Source organism: Cervus elaphus, chromosome 23, assembly GCF_910594005.1.
Source record: "Cervus elaphus chromosome 23, mCerEla1.1, whole genome shotgun sequence".
Lineage (NCBI taxonomy): Eukaryota > Metazoa > Chordata > Mammalia > Artiodactyla > Cervidae > Cervus > Cervus elaphus.
Genome location: NC_057837.1, coordinates 16952752 through 16969555, shown reverse-complemented (window position 1 = coordinate 16969555; position 16804 = coordinate 16952752). Strand labels below are relative to the sequence as shown.

General features: G+C 40.3%; 1 protein-coding gene across 1 annotated transcript in view; it reads right to left on the bottom strand.

Annotated features, from left to right (window-relative positions):
• CDC123 (cell division cycle 123) overlaps positions 1-16804 on the bottom strand; it is a 42552-nt gene that overhangs the window by 20452 nt on the left and 5296 nt on the right. Inside the window, exons 3-6 of the mRNA XM_043885115.1 lie at positions 12646-12703; positions 12360-12392; positions 7063-7158; positions 4681-4787 (exon numbers count right to left, since the gene is read on the bottom strand). Of these exons, the coding sequence (XP_043741050.1) occupies positions 4681-4787; positions 7063-7158; positions 12360-12392; positions 12646-12703 (294 nt within the window). The remainder of the gene's footprint in view (positions 1-4680; positions 4788-7062; positions 7159-12359; positions 12393-12645; positions 12704-16804) is intronic.

The window sequence follows — 16804 nt, the reverse complement described above, 5'->3', positions numbered from 1 at the left end:
CCAACTCCTGGAGTTTATCCAAACTCATGTCCATTGAGTCAGTGATGCCATCCAACCATCTCATCCTCTGTTGTCCCCTTCTCCTCCTGCCCTCAATCTTTCCCAACATCAGGGTCTTTTCCAATGAGTCAACTCTTCACATGAGGTGGTCAAAGTATTGGAGTTTCAGCTTCAACATCAGTCCTTCCAATGAATATTCAGGACTGATCTCCTTTAGGATGGACTGGTTGGATCTCCGTGCAGTCCAAAGGACTCTCAAGAGTCTTCTCCAACACCACAGCTCAAAAGCATCAATTCTTTGGTGCTCAGCTTTCTTTATATAGTCCAACTCTCACATCCACACATGACCACTGGAAAAACCATAGCCTTGACTAGATGGACCTTTGCTGACAAAGTAATGTCTCTGCTTTTTAATATGCTGTCACCTAAATAAACTGGCCTAAAGCAATTATAAGGTATACGTTCTGTTAAGTCTAACTTAGGCAGAAAGTTTTACTCCTGAAACTATTTGCTGCTGAATTTTAGGGTTAATAATCAGTTCCAATAATCTTCAGAACAAAATGTATAAAAATTATGCTCACTATAACTGAGCTTAAATTACTAAGACAAGTGAACTTTCCTGACCTCTAGTAACTCTACCTTCCTTAGTCATGCATGACCTTCTCAGAGAAACAATTAATGGATTAATTTTTTCACTCACTCAGCCCTTTCTTCTACATGCCAACTGAATACCAGATTTTTCTTTCCTGCCTTGGTCTACTGAAGTGACACGCCCATCAGTAAAATAATTAATGAAAGCAGCTTTCTGACTCAACAAGCCTCATCACAAAGGATGTTTATCTGGGCAAATGATTCCTCAGCAGGTACAACGCAGACAGATGATGCTGTGCCACATTTCAACTTCCACTTTCCAAAGCTTCTTGTGTACAATAACCATTTGACTAACAGGAAAAATAAGAGTGTACTTACTATTCCATGTCAATTACAATGGTGACAGACAGTCCTAGCTGTCTACCCTCTAGCTGTTCCCAACCTTCATCCTTGCTAACGGACTACGGTTGTTCAGCTGAGGACATGTGGTCCTCGGCACCCCGGGTGTACATGTACAGCTAAGCGCAAAGTCCTTGAGCTGCAGGCCCGCACCTGCAGCACCCGGGTCACCTGGGAACGTGTTAGAAACTACCTTCCTGGGCCCCAAGCCCAGCCTAGTGAACTGGAAACTTGGGAGGCAGGGACCAGCAAACTGTGTTTTACCAAACCCTCCAGATGACTCTGAGCCAAGCTGAAGCTGAGGGCCTCTGTTCTAAACCAGTCACGGCATCTCTGCTCCCTCTGCCAACGCCCGGATGAGGCTGAGCAACTGTGGCCGTGAGCTATCAGGACGCCTCAGGGAAGGTTCCTCACAGAGAAGAATGGGAGGAGATGGAGGCACCCCTCCGATTTTCGATTAAGATAATGCCATCTTCATGCCATACCTGCAGAAGAGCAGCTACCTTGTAACCATTATGTGATGTTGGGTGATAAATCCAAACATCAAGCCAGTAAGCCAAGGATGACAGAGGGAAAGACTGAGAGAGTCTGGTCCCTGGTGACCCTGATGAGCTGCTGACAACCCTTACAAATATTCCATCTCCAGACTCCCTGTTAAATAATGTATTTTTTTTTAATTTTTTAAAAAATTTTTATTGAGGTATAATTGATTTACAGTGTCGTGTTACTTTTTTTTTTCATTTATTTTTATTAGTTGGAGGCTAATTACTTTACATTATTGTAGTGGTTTTTGTCATACATTGACATGAATCAGCCATGGATTTACATGTGTTCCCCATCCCGATCCCCCCTCCCACCTCCCTCTCCACCCAATCCCTCTGGGTCTTCCCAGTGCACCAGGCCCGAGCACTTGTCTCATGCATCCAACCTGGGCTGGTGATCTGTTTCACCCTAGATAATATACATGTTTCAATGCTGTTCTCTCGAAACATCCCACCCTCACCTTCTCCCTCAGAGTCCAAAAGTCTGTTCTGTACATCTGTGTCTCTTTTTCTGTTTTGCATATAGGGTTATCATTACCATCTTTCTAAATTCCATATATATGTGTTAGTACACTGTAATGGTCTTTATCTTTCTGGCTTACTCTGTATAATGGGCTCCAGTTTCATCCATCTCATTAGAACTGATTCAAATAATGTATTTTTTAAAAACCCTGTGCGAGAACTCTTTCTGGTTGGCTTTCTGTTAACCTGTAAATGTAACTATAACATCCTTGTTTCTTTTGTTGAAGCAAGCTCCCCAAGAGTGTAATGTTACATAATTTTCATATAATTCTACACATATAATTACATACTATAACATTCCTTCTTACATTCTATAATATTTTACTTTGAAGTATTTAGAAAAGAAGGAATTTATAACTTCATCAAATGAAAACACAGAGAACATTTAGAATGACATTATTGAAATTACATTCTGGTTTTGGTTCTATTAACTATAGGAACAAATTACTGAACAGTTTTAGGCCTTAACTTTCTAAATGATGAAAGGGTCAAATTAAACCACTGATAAGATCTTGTCCTACTTAAAGATTATACTCTTTAATTTTTAAGGGGTCTGAAAGACGTCTATGACCAAAGTTCATCTGTATTGACCCAATCAATATGGATTTTTCTAGACTGATAAGACTTACGAATTGTTACACAAGTGACGACTGACAAAGATTTCTGGAAATACTGCCTGTCTGAAAGTTCAACGCCTGGTATTTGTCCTGCCAACCCAAACTGTTTACACAGGGAGAAGGATGGTATTCTGCGGATAAACACTCCAAATACAGGGCCTCAAATGCACCTGTTGATTTAACCTCTTCCCCACGCACAAGTCAAAAAGCATAAAACGCAAAATAACTGACTGGTATTTCTACCCTTCACTGGAATCATAACTAAATTCACCTAAGATAAAAGGAGAGGTGTGCTAAGAGGAGCCAGCAGGTCACTGGACTGCAAAGATGGTTTTAAACACCATCAGCCACAGAGCATTAAAAGTGGTTTATATTTTGTAGAAAGGAAATGATGTCCCTATATATTCATTGTAACTAATAGCAAATGTGCATAAAAATCCATATCCAGTGAATTAACAGGTACAGAGTATTTCTGATGCAATATATTCCAAGGCCTCTTTACAAAAGCATTTGATGACAAAAAGCTCTACAATGGCAAAAAAAACTGAAAGCCACAACATGTTCTAAACAGAGGGTATCTTTCAGAATGAAAATGCTGCCCATCACCCCTAAAACAAACACCTTATCATACCTGTGCCAACACAACCATAAAAGGTTGACACCTAAATATCACAACAACATAAAGTTTTTTCTGTAAATGAACCAGAAAAATCAATACAACTAAACTCCTTTTGATCATACTCACTTATTATTACTTAACCTCGCTTTCCTTAACACAGTACTAAAACCATGTGCTCAAGCTTCAGAACCAGACATAAAAGAGATGATGCACAACTGACTTGTAGGGAATGTATTTTTTTTCAAGCCAGGCTCCTCTTCAAAATAAGATCTGAGGCTAACAGGGGATGAATTAGCAAACTGAACTAGGGAAGATGTGGCAGGCATACACAGTATTTTCACCTGTGTATCTGCTTAGTTTCTAGATTTTCTGATATGCTTCATCTTAAGAGATTAAAGGTTAGTTTAGTTGAGATTTGGGATTTAAACTGAGGTAGGACAAGAAATCTATAATAACTGCTATTTGATGACAGAACAGAAGAAGTATGAAGAGATCAGCTACAGCTCAGCAGTGCAGTGTCCAATCTGCCTACGATGAAGATTAGCTATAGAGCAACTGGCAGAGGGGAGAAAACCCAAGTTCATGTCTAGGAATTTTTTCCTTTTGGCCGCAGCACGTGCCTTGTGGGATTTTAATTCCCCGACCAGGGATTGAACCTCAGCCCTCAGCAGTGAGAGCGCAGAGTCCTAACCACTGGATCACCAGGGAACTTCCCATGTCCAAGAATTTATCCCAAGAAAAAAATCAGAAAAGCACACACAGATTTAGCTCAAGGATACTCACTGCAGGACTGTATTTAAGAAGAGAGAACCAGTGAAATAAATGATGCTATAGCTGTTCAGTGGGATACTCTGAAGCAAGCTTAAAGTAATGATGCATTTAATATTTAGTGACATAAAGATGTTTATATATATTAATGAGTGCAAAAGCAGCCTAGTAAGCAATATGAATTCTATGATCCCATTTGTGTTGTAAAAAACTGGAATACAGTTAGAGACAGGTCTACCTATATTATTCCTATGCACAGACAGAATTCTGGAAGTATTATTTAAAACCAACTGTGCTGAGATCATGAATCTGCTTACTTCCTGTTTTTGTTTAACTATAGTTCCTGCTTTTATTTTTCTATGATACGCATATATTGGCTTATAATAAAAAAAAATTACCAACATATTTATTGGGCAGAATTCAGAAAGCCCTTGGTATCTAGGGATATTCACTGTATAGCATTTGCTGTCAACAGAAAAGAAAGGTTTGCTTTAATAGGTCATTTCAGAAAATGAAATGGATCTGTTGTGTACAATAGCACTAGAACTAAAGGAATTTCATCTGCAGCAAAACTCACAAGCACTGAAAACTACTGACGTAAGAGAACAAGAGACATACTTACGGTTGGGTGAAGTCACGAGTGATGAAATCGGAACTCTTGAACAGTAGGAAGATGTCGCTGAGGGTTTTACATTTCAGAGAACTATTCATTGCTATCCAGTAGGCATCCTAAAGAATAAAGCACGTGCTCCTTAGTATATATTCCAAGTTAGCTGCTATGAATGAAGTTCATAGCCTATATCCAAAATCAATAATGCATGTAACTTCAAGGGTTTGAAGAAAAAAATCAGATAAGAAATTTTAGCTATACTGTCAAGTGTCAAGTTACACTTCTAAACAAAGAATAAGGTCACTGTTGCATGACAGAAACTCAGTTTTGAACTGAGATGTTCAGGTCCTCATCTTGCAGCTTAGGCTCAAGACACTGCCCTATGTCCTCCTCACTGATAATGAAAGAAGGGGATAAAGAGACATCAGAAATGCTGACACTTCAGCAAGAAGATTCAGGTAGAAAAAAACAGCCTGATCAGTCACTAAGAAAACAGAGAGCCTTTCTCTCTTTCTGTTTCTGGGGAGAGACAGCTGGAACACTGAAGTTTGATGACTGCAGTATGTCCATCAAATCTGGGAGAGAGGAGATGACATATTCTGAACCGTTGCAATTTTAAATGGTGCAAGTCTCAAAACGTATGAACCAAAGAAAAAAAGGTAAGAACAGCAGACATAGGAGACACAAACCTCAGTGAAACAAGCCTAAAAATGACAGAGTAAGTTATTTTAAAAAACATACTTCTCCCATAGATCAGACACAGGACAGTAATGTAATTTTGAGAAAACTAATGATTGCAAAACAAAAATGTCCAGTTATCTACACTGCACAAAAGGAAGCAGTGGTACACAGCTGGCACTCAATAAAATAAAAAATTAATGAACAAAGGAATAACTTACAATCACAAATAATCTACCCATCTTAACTGGAAAGCCTCAAGCCGTCAAAGATCAGCAGTCAAGAATGACCCAATTTACTGCTCACAGATAAACTAAAAAATGAGTTCTAATAATTTTTTTATAATAACTTCTTTAAATCTTTTCCCAATTAAAAAAGATGATGAACTTTTGGTTAAAGATGATATACTGAACACACAGATTTAACTCCACTGAAACAACAGTATACACACAGAAAACCATGCAACTGAATAAATAAGACAATATTAACACAGGGGGAAAACAAAATGTTGAATAAGAAAACACAAGCAACACATAGCATACAGATATATACGCAATGTTTGCAAAAATGCAATATGAGAAATGGCTTTCCTGGTGGCTCAGTGGTAAGGAATTCACCTGCCAATGCAGGAGGTGAGGGTTCGACCCCTGGCTTGGGAAGATCCCCTGGAGAAGGAAACGGCAACACACTCCAGTATTCTTGCCTGGAAAGTTCCATGGGTGGAGGAACCTGGTAGGCTACAGTCCATGGGGTCACAAAGAGTCAGACACGACTTAGCAACAAAGCACAGTGAATACTGATGTAATCAGTGTGCTATTCCTATATGAGGACAGTGAACTATAATAGGTAGTAGTGAGAATAAGAGATGAAAAAGTGCTGAACCTTTCTGTCCTAAAGCAGAAAACTGGAAATAAATGCTTAAGATGGAAGAATAGAGATATTGAGGAAAATAACAAAAGGTGGTACTAAAATATATGAATGCAGTTGCCTCTGAGCAGTGGGAAACAGTAAAGAAAAACAGGTGTCAGGACCGGCTGATTTTTATAGCAAGCTTTCAGAAATTTAAACTATGTACATATGTCACTAATTTTAACAAGTAAAAATAAAGAGTAAGTACAATTTATCACTTCTTAGAATAAGAAAAGATAAAAGCACACAAGATGATTTTTGAAAATGCAGATAAGTTTTGAATCCTTAAATGAGCTTTGCTGACATTAAATTATTTTCTACTGGAATAGAAAAAATGATGAATTTCCCTAGATCTTAACTTAAATTAAAAAATCTTATCAATGCAATGTTGAAGCAATAAAACAAAATTTAAGAAAATGTCAGTTGATCTGTCAAACCACTCTATTTCTAGATCCTGCAACATTCTAATGTTTATTACTTTTCAATAGAGAAAAATTTCTCTGTCAAACTGAACAGCTGAAGTTTTGAAAAGGGCAGAGAAAGGTTTTCCTGAGATTTCTCATGTAAATAGCAACACAAGAGGCTGAAACTGTCAGTTGGCAAAATACAAAGTATTTCACAGACCCAGGGAAATAAATGCATTGCCAAATCAGGAAAATAAATAACAGGAGGAAAACAAAAATAAATTCCATTGCATTTTCCCTAGAATTAGGAATATAATTAGACCCTCCGTGGGGATATAAAATGAAATGGAATCACAAGACAATATTCACACAGTGAGAGATTTATGGACGGACGTGCTCCTACCCTTGGGGCACTCCAGTTAAGCTTAGGAAATACACTGCCCCCCAGGGAATTGATCGCTTCCTGGACTTTCGTGGTGAACTCAGGAAATTCTGGTGCCTACAGAGAAAAGGAAGAAATCATTTGGGCAAGTCAGTATCAGCACGATAAATACAGAAAACAAGATTAAAAAAACTCACAAAGTTCAACACTTCAGAGTATTAAAAATAATTTAGAATACAAATTACCATCAGAATTTCTGAACTCAGCCAAATAAAATCAATGATCAGATAACATTCATCAGGAAGGGAAAAGAATAACAAGTGCTCAGGTGACGTTTTCCAAAACAATCAAGCCCCACAAATCTAACAAGACTGCTGCTATTTCAAGGCATCTGGGGATGTGAGAAAAGGAATGAATGGTTCTCTTAAACATCGACATAAAACAAGTGCCTATTAAATGAAAAGAGATGATGGAATATCACCTGTGAAAGTGGAAGTGAAGTCACTCAGTCGTGTCCAACTCTTTTCGACCCCACGGACAGTAGCCTGCACCAGGCTCCTCTGTCCATGGGATTTTCATGGCAAAGAGTGCTGGAGTGGACTGCCATTTCCTTCTCCAAATATCACCTGTGCACAGACTCCAATTCTGAGAAGTAACACCTCGCATTTAAAGGACCAGAAGCCTCTCCATTTGCAGGAAAAGAACTTACCCCCAAAAAGCTTCAAAAACGAGGAATAAATCATGGGGCTAACTGCATTTAAACATGGCTATTTCCAGACAGGTTTTAATATAAACAAAACTCAAAAATAGGACCTTGGTGAAATTAAAATGTTCTTTCTTTTTTGGTTGATTTAAAAATGCTTATTTTATATCAGCAAGTAACCAAAACATCGTGCTGTTTCAACCAGAAAATAAGCAGAGATACAGAGGTGATGGGATGTAAACGTCATTACGATTATGCTCTTCCTTGAGTCTTCTGTCACCATCAGGAGCACGGGGACAAAAAGTGGAGAAAAGGGGAGAAGGAGAGATGGAAGTGGGGCCTGCGGGAGAGCAAGAATACAAAAAACACTCATACGCTGTGGTCATTGTAGCCCTTTATATCTGCTGCCCCCTAGTGGGAAGCTGCAAATACGGAAAGTCCCATCACGACAAGCTCTTCCCTAAGTGGGAAAAAACTAGGTCTACAACAAGCTAATGGGCTTCCCTAGTAGCTCAGTTGGTAAAGAATCTGCCTGCAATACAGGTAGACCGGGGTTCGATCCCTGGGTTGGGAAGATCCCCTGGAGAAGGAAATGGCAACCCACTCCAGTATTCTTGCCTGGAGAATAATATGGACAGAGGAGTCTGGTAGGGTCCAGTCCCTGGGATCCCAGACAGACATGACTGTGCAACTTTCACTTTCACTTCACTTCAGAATAAGCTAAAGGAGTGGGAGGTACAAACTATTGGGTGTAAGACTACAAGGATATATTATTGTACAACATGAGGAAGAAGGCATATTTTCTAATAACTAAATGGAGGAGAACCTTTAAAAAATTATTTAAAAAATTTTAAAAATGATTATTATTGTTTCAAGTCATGAAGTTTTACGATGAGTTGTTCTTCAGTCATCCTAAATAAACACCAAAAAAAAAAAAAAGGCTTATGCTGATTCCCAAAATCTAGCCCAGTTACGACAAAAAACTGTGCCTCAAGGCTGAGAAACAGACCGAAACATCAAAGTTTAAGAAAAGGGCAGGTTGTACTTCCTTTCTTCCTGCTGTAGATGCATGTGACTGCTGCAGATGTACCTGACCTCCGAAGGTCAGAGGTGTCTTTTAGTTACTTAATTTGACAGCGTGCCACCCTCTCCATCTTCTGCTTGTCTTCTTCAGCTTAGATTCGTGAAATTAATGCCTTTCAGAGAGGCTTTCAAAACAAGTAACAGCCTTGAGTTCCTTTATCTTCCATTCTCCTCTTGCCGGCAAAAGAAATTATGCTTTCTGTCAAGGCAGTAATTTCTTTAGAATCCCCTGAAGTTTCTGGTTTGGCAACCAAACCAGCTTCATCAATAAAGACACTCATCTAAGACCTGCATTAGCTATATTTTCAGTAAATGAAAGTTACAAAAATATTAAAACATGAGGGATTTGATCTTCAAAGACAAAACAATTTCATTTTCCTATCCCATTGAAATTTACATATAAGAACTGCTTTATATTTCTGTATTACATTTTTTCTTTATAAGTTATGTGTACAATATAGTGATTCACAATTTTTTAGAGGTTTCACTTCATTGTAGTTATTATAAAATACTGGCTATTCTGTATTACATTTTAAAAGAGGTGATAAATTCCCTCAAATCCTCAAATTATTCACCTTTAAGAATTTTCTTAAGGACTTTAAGAAATCCTACAATAAAGATCCTAAAATAAATTTAATGACAAAAAGTTTGTATTGCACAGAAAAATTTGTACTTCAGTGGAAGACTATGTATTGTACACATACAGCACTTTTCTGGGTTACCTGATTCTAGCTGGGTCTGCGAGATGGTTTATAACTTGGTAAATAATAGGTAAGTGAAAACAGTATTTCTTACAGACATGAAAATTCTACTCTGTCTGGTAGAAACCCAGCTGTCTTCCATCCCCTCTCAAGGCACACATAACCAGCTTTGCCTTATTTACGTATCCATTTTTTTTATGTAAATACAATACATATTTACATATTCCTAATCTATAAATGTGTGTCCTCTGGGTTCTCTTTTGAGCCAGTTATAACATCTGCCTGGTTCCCTCGTGAGTTAAAGCCTTTAACGTGTGTTAAGTCATGATTCCACCTTTTCCTGAAAATGATCTTTTAACAGATTTAGCTAGTAAGAGGATTGTTTTAAGCTCATAGCCCAATGAGTTGATTTTAAACATACCTAACACCTTAGTTTTCTACGAAAAGGTTCATGTTTTAAGTGGGATGAAATCTGCATTTTAAATCACATCCGTGGACTTTTATGATCCAAACTCACCCATCTTTCCTACTTTACCCACCACAGCCCTACTGCACCATACTCATTTATTTCTTTAAAAATTTTTAATCATCAAATAAATGTTTTAAATGTATAAAAAAGATATACCCTGATCCATACATTCAACAATTTGACATACTTGATCCAGACCTTTAAATTTCTTAAGGAAAGAACATCACAGATCCTCATGAAACTCCTAATCCCCTTGCTCTCCTCCCTAGTCCTTTCTTCTCGCCACAGGCAGCCACTGTTACAAGACTGGTCACAATCTTCCACAGTCATGAGTCTATACTTACAATGTGTGTGCCTGCCCGTAATACAAAATATTTAAAATTTTTAATGTAACTGCTATCATTTGATATGTATATTTTTCACAACCTGCCCTTTGAAATTCACCATCGTGTCTTTGAAATTTACCCATCTTGATTATTTGATTGCATTTTAAATTGGGTTTCCCTGTAGCTACACTTCTGGACTATTACCACTGGCAATGGTAGTTTTCCCACTGTGGGTCTTGGCTCACATTCCCCTACTGAGAGGTGTGCTCTTCTGCCTTGAAAGCTCACCTGACCAACAACATCTAGCTCGGCCCAGTGAAACCCAATCACTTTTAAATTAATTTTCCATTTTGAAATAATTTCAGACTTTCAGAAGCATTTAACCAAAATTTTCTATACACTCTTCATGCAGGCATTTTACCACACTGCTCTGTCCTTCTCTCACTGCAACTCCCCTTCTATATACAGCGACGCTGGAGCGTGTAGAAAACACATACACCTTCCATAGCAAGCGGAAGTCATGATGCCCCTTTACACACAGCACTTCAACATGTATTTCCTAAAAAGCAGTAACATTTTTTTTAATGTAAGCTAGCCAAATTATCAAAATCAGGGAGCTAACACGGGTATAACACCATTATTTCATCTATGGATCTTATTCAGTTTGTGCTCACTGTCCTGATAATGTCTTTTACAGCAGAAGAAAAATGGGATATTTTCTTCTGGCCTAGGACCCCGTCTAGAATTGTGCGTTGCATTAACTTGTCATGTCTCTTTCATCTCCTTTCATCTGTAACATCTCTCTCTGTTGCTCTTACCTTTCATGACCCTGACCATTTGAAAGAGCCTGGGGCAGTCACTCTATGTAATTTCCAAAACGCCGAGTTTGCTGGCTATTTCCTCATGACTGGATTCAGGCTCTGCACTGCTGACAGGTGATGTGTCCCTCTGAGCCTCATACAAGGAGGCAGGCGATGTAGGCCTGTACCATCACTGACAAGGTTACCGTTGCTCATGCTGCTGCCAGGTCCTTCCACTGGGAAGATGCTGTTTTTCTCTTTGTAACTAGTAAGTAATTTTGGTTTCCCTGGTGGCTCAGATGGTAAAGAATCTGCCTGCCAATGAAGGAGACCAGGGTTCAATCCCTGGGTCGGGAAGATCCCCTGGAGAAGGGAATGGCAACCCACTTCAGTATTTGTGCCTGGAGAATTCCATGGGCAGACGAGCCTGGTGGGCTACAGTCCATGGGGTCACAAAGAGTCAGACACGACTGAGTGACTAATACTTTCACTTTTTTTCAAGTAATTTTGGTGGACATACTTTGAGAAGGCTCAAATACCTTTATTGAATATTCACCCACAAGTTTTAACATCTATTCCATCAATTATTACTATAATGGCTGTAAATGCTGATTTCTATCATTCCTTCTCAATTATTAGCTGGTGTCAAATTTTCTACTATAGAGAAAGGCTTTCTCTTCTATTTCATTTGTTGAATTTAATCATTTGTTTACGTCAGTACGGGACCGTGGATTCTAATGCCAGTCAGTGGTTCTAGTCCATTATTATCATTGTTTTGTTATGATGTTCACATATGTGGCCAGAGGGAGCCCATCGAGCTGGCTTCTGGGTCCTCTGCACCATGTCCACATCACTCTTCCTTCCTGGCACAAATTCCTACAGGCCCCTCTTTACCTTTCCACCCCCGTCTTGAACTTCTCCATGGAGCTTCAACTCCTTTTAGTGGAAACTGGTATTTAGACACCATAGTCAGGGCACTAGGTCCATTCATCCGTTCACTGCTACCATGACGTCACTGTGTCGTTTTTAGAACTAAGCAGAGTTTGATAAATACACACACACGTTATTAATTTCTCTAATGAAGTTTGCCTAAGAAGAGTGACTTAAATTATTTTTCAAAATAATAAACAAAAGCTTGAAATGGTGACTAAAGGGGAATTTAGAGTGATCTGCATTGAAACCCAGAAGCGCCCCATGGGACGGCACCGGGCAGTCCTGAGATCGCGCTGCTCTTACCGTAAGCGTGGCCGTGTTCTCGTCGTCCGACCACTGCAGGGGAAGGAGGACAGAAAGAGAACGTTAACTGTGGATAGTGTTCCTGGCTTCCAAAAAGCAATGCCCCATCTAAAAACAACACACATACAGGAGACAGTTTCCTGAACACAAAGTACATGTCCACGTGAGGTTTCCATGGAATTTCTGCCTTTATTGAATGTACGCTAAGATCTCTAAGCCAGAACCACTTCAGAGATCATTGCAATTAGGACAGTCTCTGGAACAGGTTATAATATTTTGAACCAACCTGTATTTCTTCGGCTTCATCATCACTGTCTGGTTGAGAACTTGCAGGCGGATCTTCCCTGGAAGAACATAAAACAAAAACGGAGCATCAGAAAGCCCTGGGGCCAGGCAGTCGTGATTTCAGGTGTGCTGGGCGTTCATACAGATGTAAGAAGAAACCGATAAAAACCAACATGAAATGAACAAGAGGGAACGTTCAATAAGAGACGGTGGAATAAAAACGTCCTGCCTTCTTCTCAGAAACCACTAGAAACGGGGAAAGAAAATCCCAAACTCTGCCCCGGAGGACACTAAGAACCGGCTCTGAACCTCAGCAGGAGAAAGGCTGCCCCAGAGCAGGGAGACACGGCAGGAACTGTCGGGGGAGTAGTTTCGGGCGGTGATGCACACCCTGCGGGCACAGCCGGGCATCTTCTGCTCACAGTGAAGACAGTGTGCGCGGGCTGCCGGCAGAACCACCCTCGGTCGGGACTGGCACTGCCGGAGGGCACGGGGGAGAAAGACGCGGTCAGACACGCTGTCTCAGAAAGACCAGTGAGCAAAGCACGGGCTGAAAAGGGCGGCTAGCAGCCAACCCTCACCCCTGGGGGCAAAGCAGAGGCCGAAAGACCTGAGAGAGAGGACACTGCCCCGCCCCTTCTCAGCACTCAACCACAGACCGCTGGCTACAAAGAACTCAAGCACATCATTGAAAAACAAGCACTAACCAGAATAGAAACCAGCAGAGGATCTATACGAAGAAACTACAAGAGAAAGGAAAGATGAGGCTTCTGGTTAATCACGGACACTTATCCATCCCTAGGTTCCCTCGTGAAATGCTACGAAAATGATTTAAAAGATCACAAGGGCAAAAAGGACCAAAGAGAGGACAGCTGCAGAGAGACAACAGAAGTCTGGAAAACAGAAAGCCAGTGAGGGGGTAACCCGGTGAGCAATAGGCTGCCCCTGGAGCCGTCATACATGATGGGACCACAGCTCGGCTCTGAAAGGGGTGATGCGTGTACGGTCCATACAGGGGCAGGAAGACACGTCCAGTCTTCCTCACCTGGCACACTCCAGCCACTCACCCTCCATGGACCAGAGGGTAAGGTGCACAATGTCCCAGAAGAACATGGAGGTGAAATGCCACAAAACAACAAAGTTACAAGCAGAAGTCACACTCACAGTGAGACCTCTAGTCCCCTTCTTCCCTCCCTGCTCCCTGATACAGACAGATTAGAGGACTTGTCTCTGTAGATGCTGGACAATCCCAGAGGAAAGACTTACAGATAACTGCCATCTGGGAATCTGCCATCAATTCCTGTTGATTGCTGGAACTCTTAGTCAACAAGCCCCACGCTAGTACACAAAAGTTTCTGTGTGTGTCCCTCACTCTTAAACATGAATAAAGGCCTACAATCATTACAAGATCTATAAAAGGCTCCAAGATGAGAAAAGAGTTTTTTAAAAGGAGGAAAAGTACATGGACAAAATAAAGACAGTAAAGGAAACAGATGAAAAATATTTTTTAAAATCACAAATATCTTCAAAGATAAAAGACATTGCATTCATGAGAAAGGACAAGACTGAACTCATATAAAAGGAAAAACATGGTAGCTGAAATTTAAAAACTCAATAGAATGAGTGGCAAGATTAGGGAAATTTTCCATAAAATAGACCTAAGACGACAAAGGGACAACAGAGAGGAAGTGACATAATTCAGAGAATTAGCCCGGCAGATCTAACGTCTAAAAAGAAAGAAAGAGAAGCAAAAAAATAAGAGGAAATTATCAAAGATACAATATTTTTAAAAGTTCCAAAACCCCAAAATGGAAGTCTCCAGAATGAAGAGCCCACACCAAGGACATGTGACAATGAATGGCAAAGACAAGATCGAGCCCTGGACGACGCACACAGACGGCCGCAGTCCTCCCACCTTGACACGCCGTTTGCAGCGTGACTCCACCACCCTGCCCATCAAAAACAGCATTTATTTCCCCACCCTTAGTTCAAGCTGGCTTCAGGACTCACTGGGACCACAACGCAGCACAAGGGACACCATGTGATCTGAGCCTCGGTGTCAAAGTCTTTGCAGCTTCCTCGCCCACGTTTCTGGAATGCTGCTACCACCACACAAAGCAGTGGGGTCTGAGGATGAGAAATCACACGGAAAGAGAAGCCCAGCTGCCAGGCAGCATTCACTGCCAGACAGGAGGGAGGCCATCCTAAAACCATCCAGTCAGGTCGAGCCACCAGACAACTCCAGCCACAGGAGTGACCTCAGAAAGACCAGCAGAAGATGCCCAGTGCTGAGCATTAGGGAGGCTCCGAGATGTCACCCCACTTGCAAGCTAACAAGTTAGCCTGCCACAGTGCCATGGAATCTGGCAGAGGCCAGGAGATGCCTGGGTCAGAAACCAAGGACTCTCCAGAGAGAGAGAAGACACATCTGGCCAATGAAATACACTGCAGGAGCTCTCCCACAAGCCCAGAGTACTGACATCCGCTCAGGACTTTCTGATGTCAGGAGGCATTTTCCTTACACTCCCATCTTGTAGGCTTATTATGTGTTCTATATTGGAAAATAATAAAGTTGTGTCCGTAAATATCCCAAAGTTGAGACTCGCCTAACTATTCTGTTGCTTTATCCTGCAATTATTCCACATCAATGAGGCTCTAAACTAATAATTTTCAGGTTATTACCAGGTTGAGAATACCAGAAACAATTATAATCCAGGAAGCTACACAGAAGATCCATCAAACCAAAAAATATATATATGTGTGTGTATAATGTGTATATGGTAAAACTGGGCTTCCCTGGTGGCTCAGAGGTTGAGAATCCACCTGCCAATGCAGGAGATGTGGGTTCAATCCCTGGTCAGGAAGATCCCCTGGAGAAGGAAAAGGCAACCCACTCCAGTATTCTTGCCTGGGATATCCCACGGACAGAGGAGCCTGGCGGGCTACAGCCCATGGGGTCACAAAAGAGTCGGACATGACTCAGTGACTAAAGAACAAGATGGTAAAATTAGTGTTACTGTAAAACATACACAATTCTAATTATACTTCTAAGTTCATGTACCTAAGAAATGTTCGTCAAGCACCTATCATGTATCAGGTACTGTACCAAGGGCTGGGAACACAACTGCCCAAGTCTCTGTTCTCATGAAGACTGCATTATAATAGAATGACTAACGGAATGACGGATGGAAATAAGGATTATGCAGAAAAATTAAGTGAGGTCAGGAGATAAAAACAGATGCACCAAAATGCGGTAAACCACACAATGGAGTGGCATTTAGCCTTAACAAGGAAGGTAATTCTCACACGTGCTATAACATGGATGAACCTTGGGGACATCATGCTAAGTGCAATAAAGCTAGATACTGCACGATTCCCCTTAAATGAGATATGTACAGTAGTTAAAATCATAGGCACCGAAAGCAGAATGTTGGTTGTCAGGAGCTGGTGGAAGGGGGGCTGGGGAGTTAGTGTTTAGAGGGTACGGAGTTTCAGTTTTACAAGATGACAAAAGAGTTCTGTGGACGGATCATGCCGATGGCTGCGACATTATAACTGTACTTAATACCACTGAACTGTACACTTAAAAATAGTTAATGTGGTAGATTTTATGTGTATTTTAGCTTGATAAAATTTTTTTTTAAATAATTCTAAGAGAAAATTATATCCAACCTAGAATTCCATAAAAGAGAGTGACATACCAGCAAGGGTTACCATTAAGCTACTTTACAAAGGAAAGTGAAGGATGAACACTCAGATAACATGACTTCTGAGCAGAGATCTGAATGAAAAAATAGGAATGTCATTAAAGTACATGACTCTTAAACTTCTTCAAGTTTGTACTAAAAAGATTGAGGCATGGTACTTTCCTTTATATACAGAAGAACTACTTGAACAAGAGGAATAGTTACCATACCCATTTTCTACAAGAAGAGAAGAAAGGAATTACTCAATTTTACAACTTGCAATTATCAGCAGAGGATGTGTTCGATCGTGAAAAGCTTATCAACTGAGCCTTGATAAGGAATATAGGACAAAGATCAGGACATAATAACTAGAAAGAAAAAAAGGAGAGAATGGGGCCAAAGCTAATGTACTTACTTTACTTGTTAATTGCTGCAGTTGAATCATTACATTTCCTTATGCTAAAATTTAAAGAA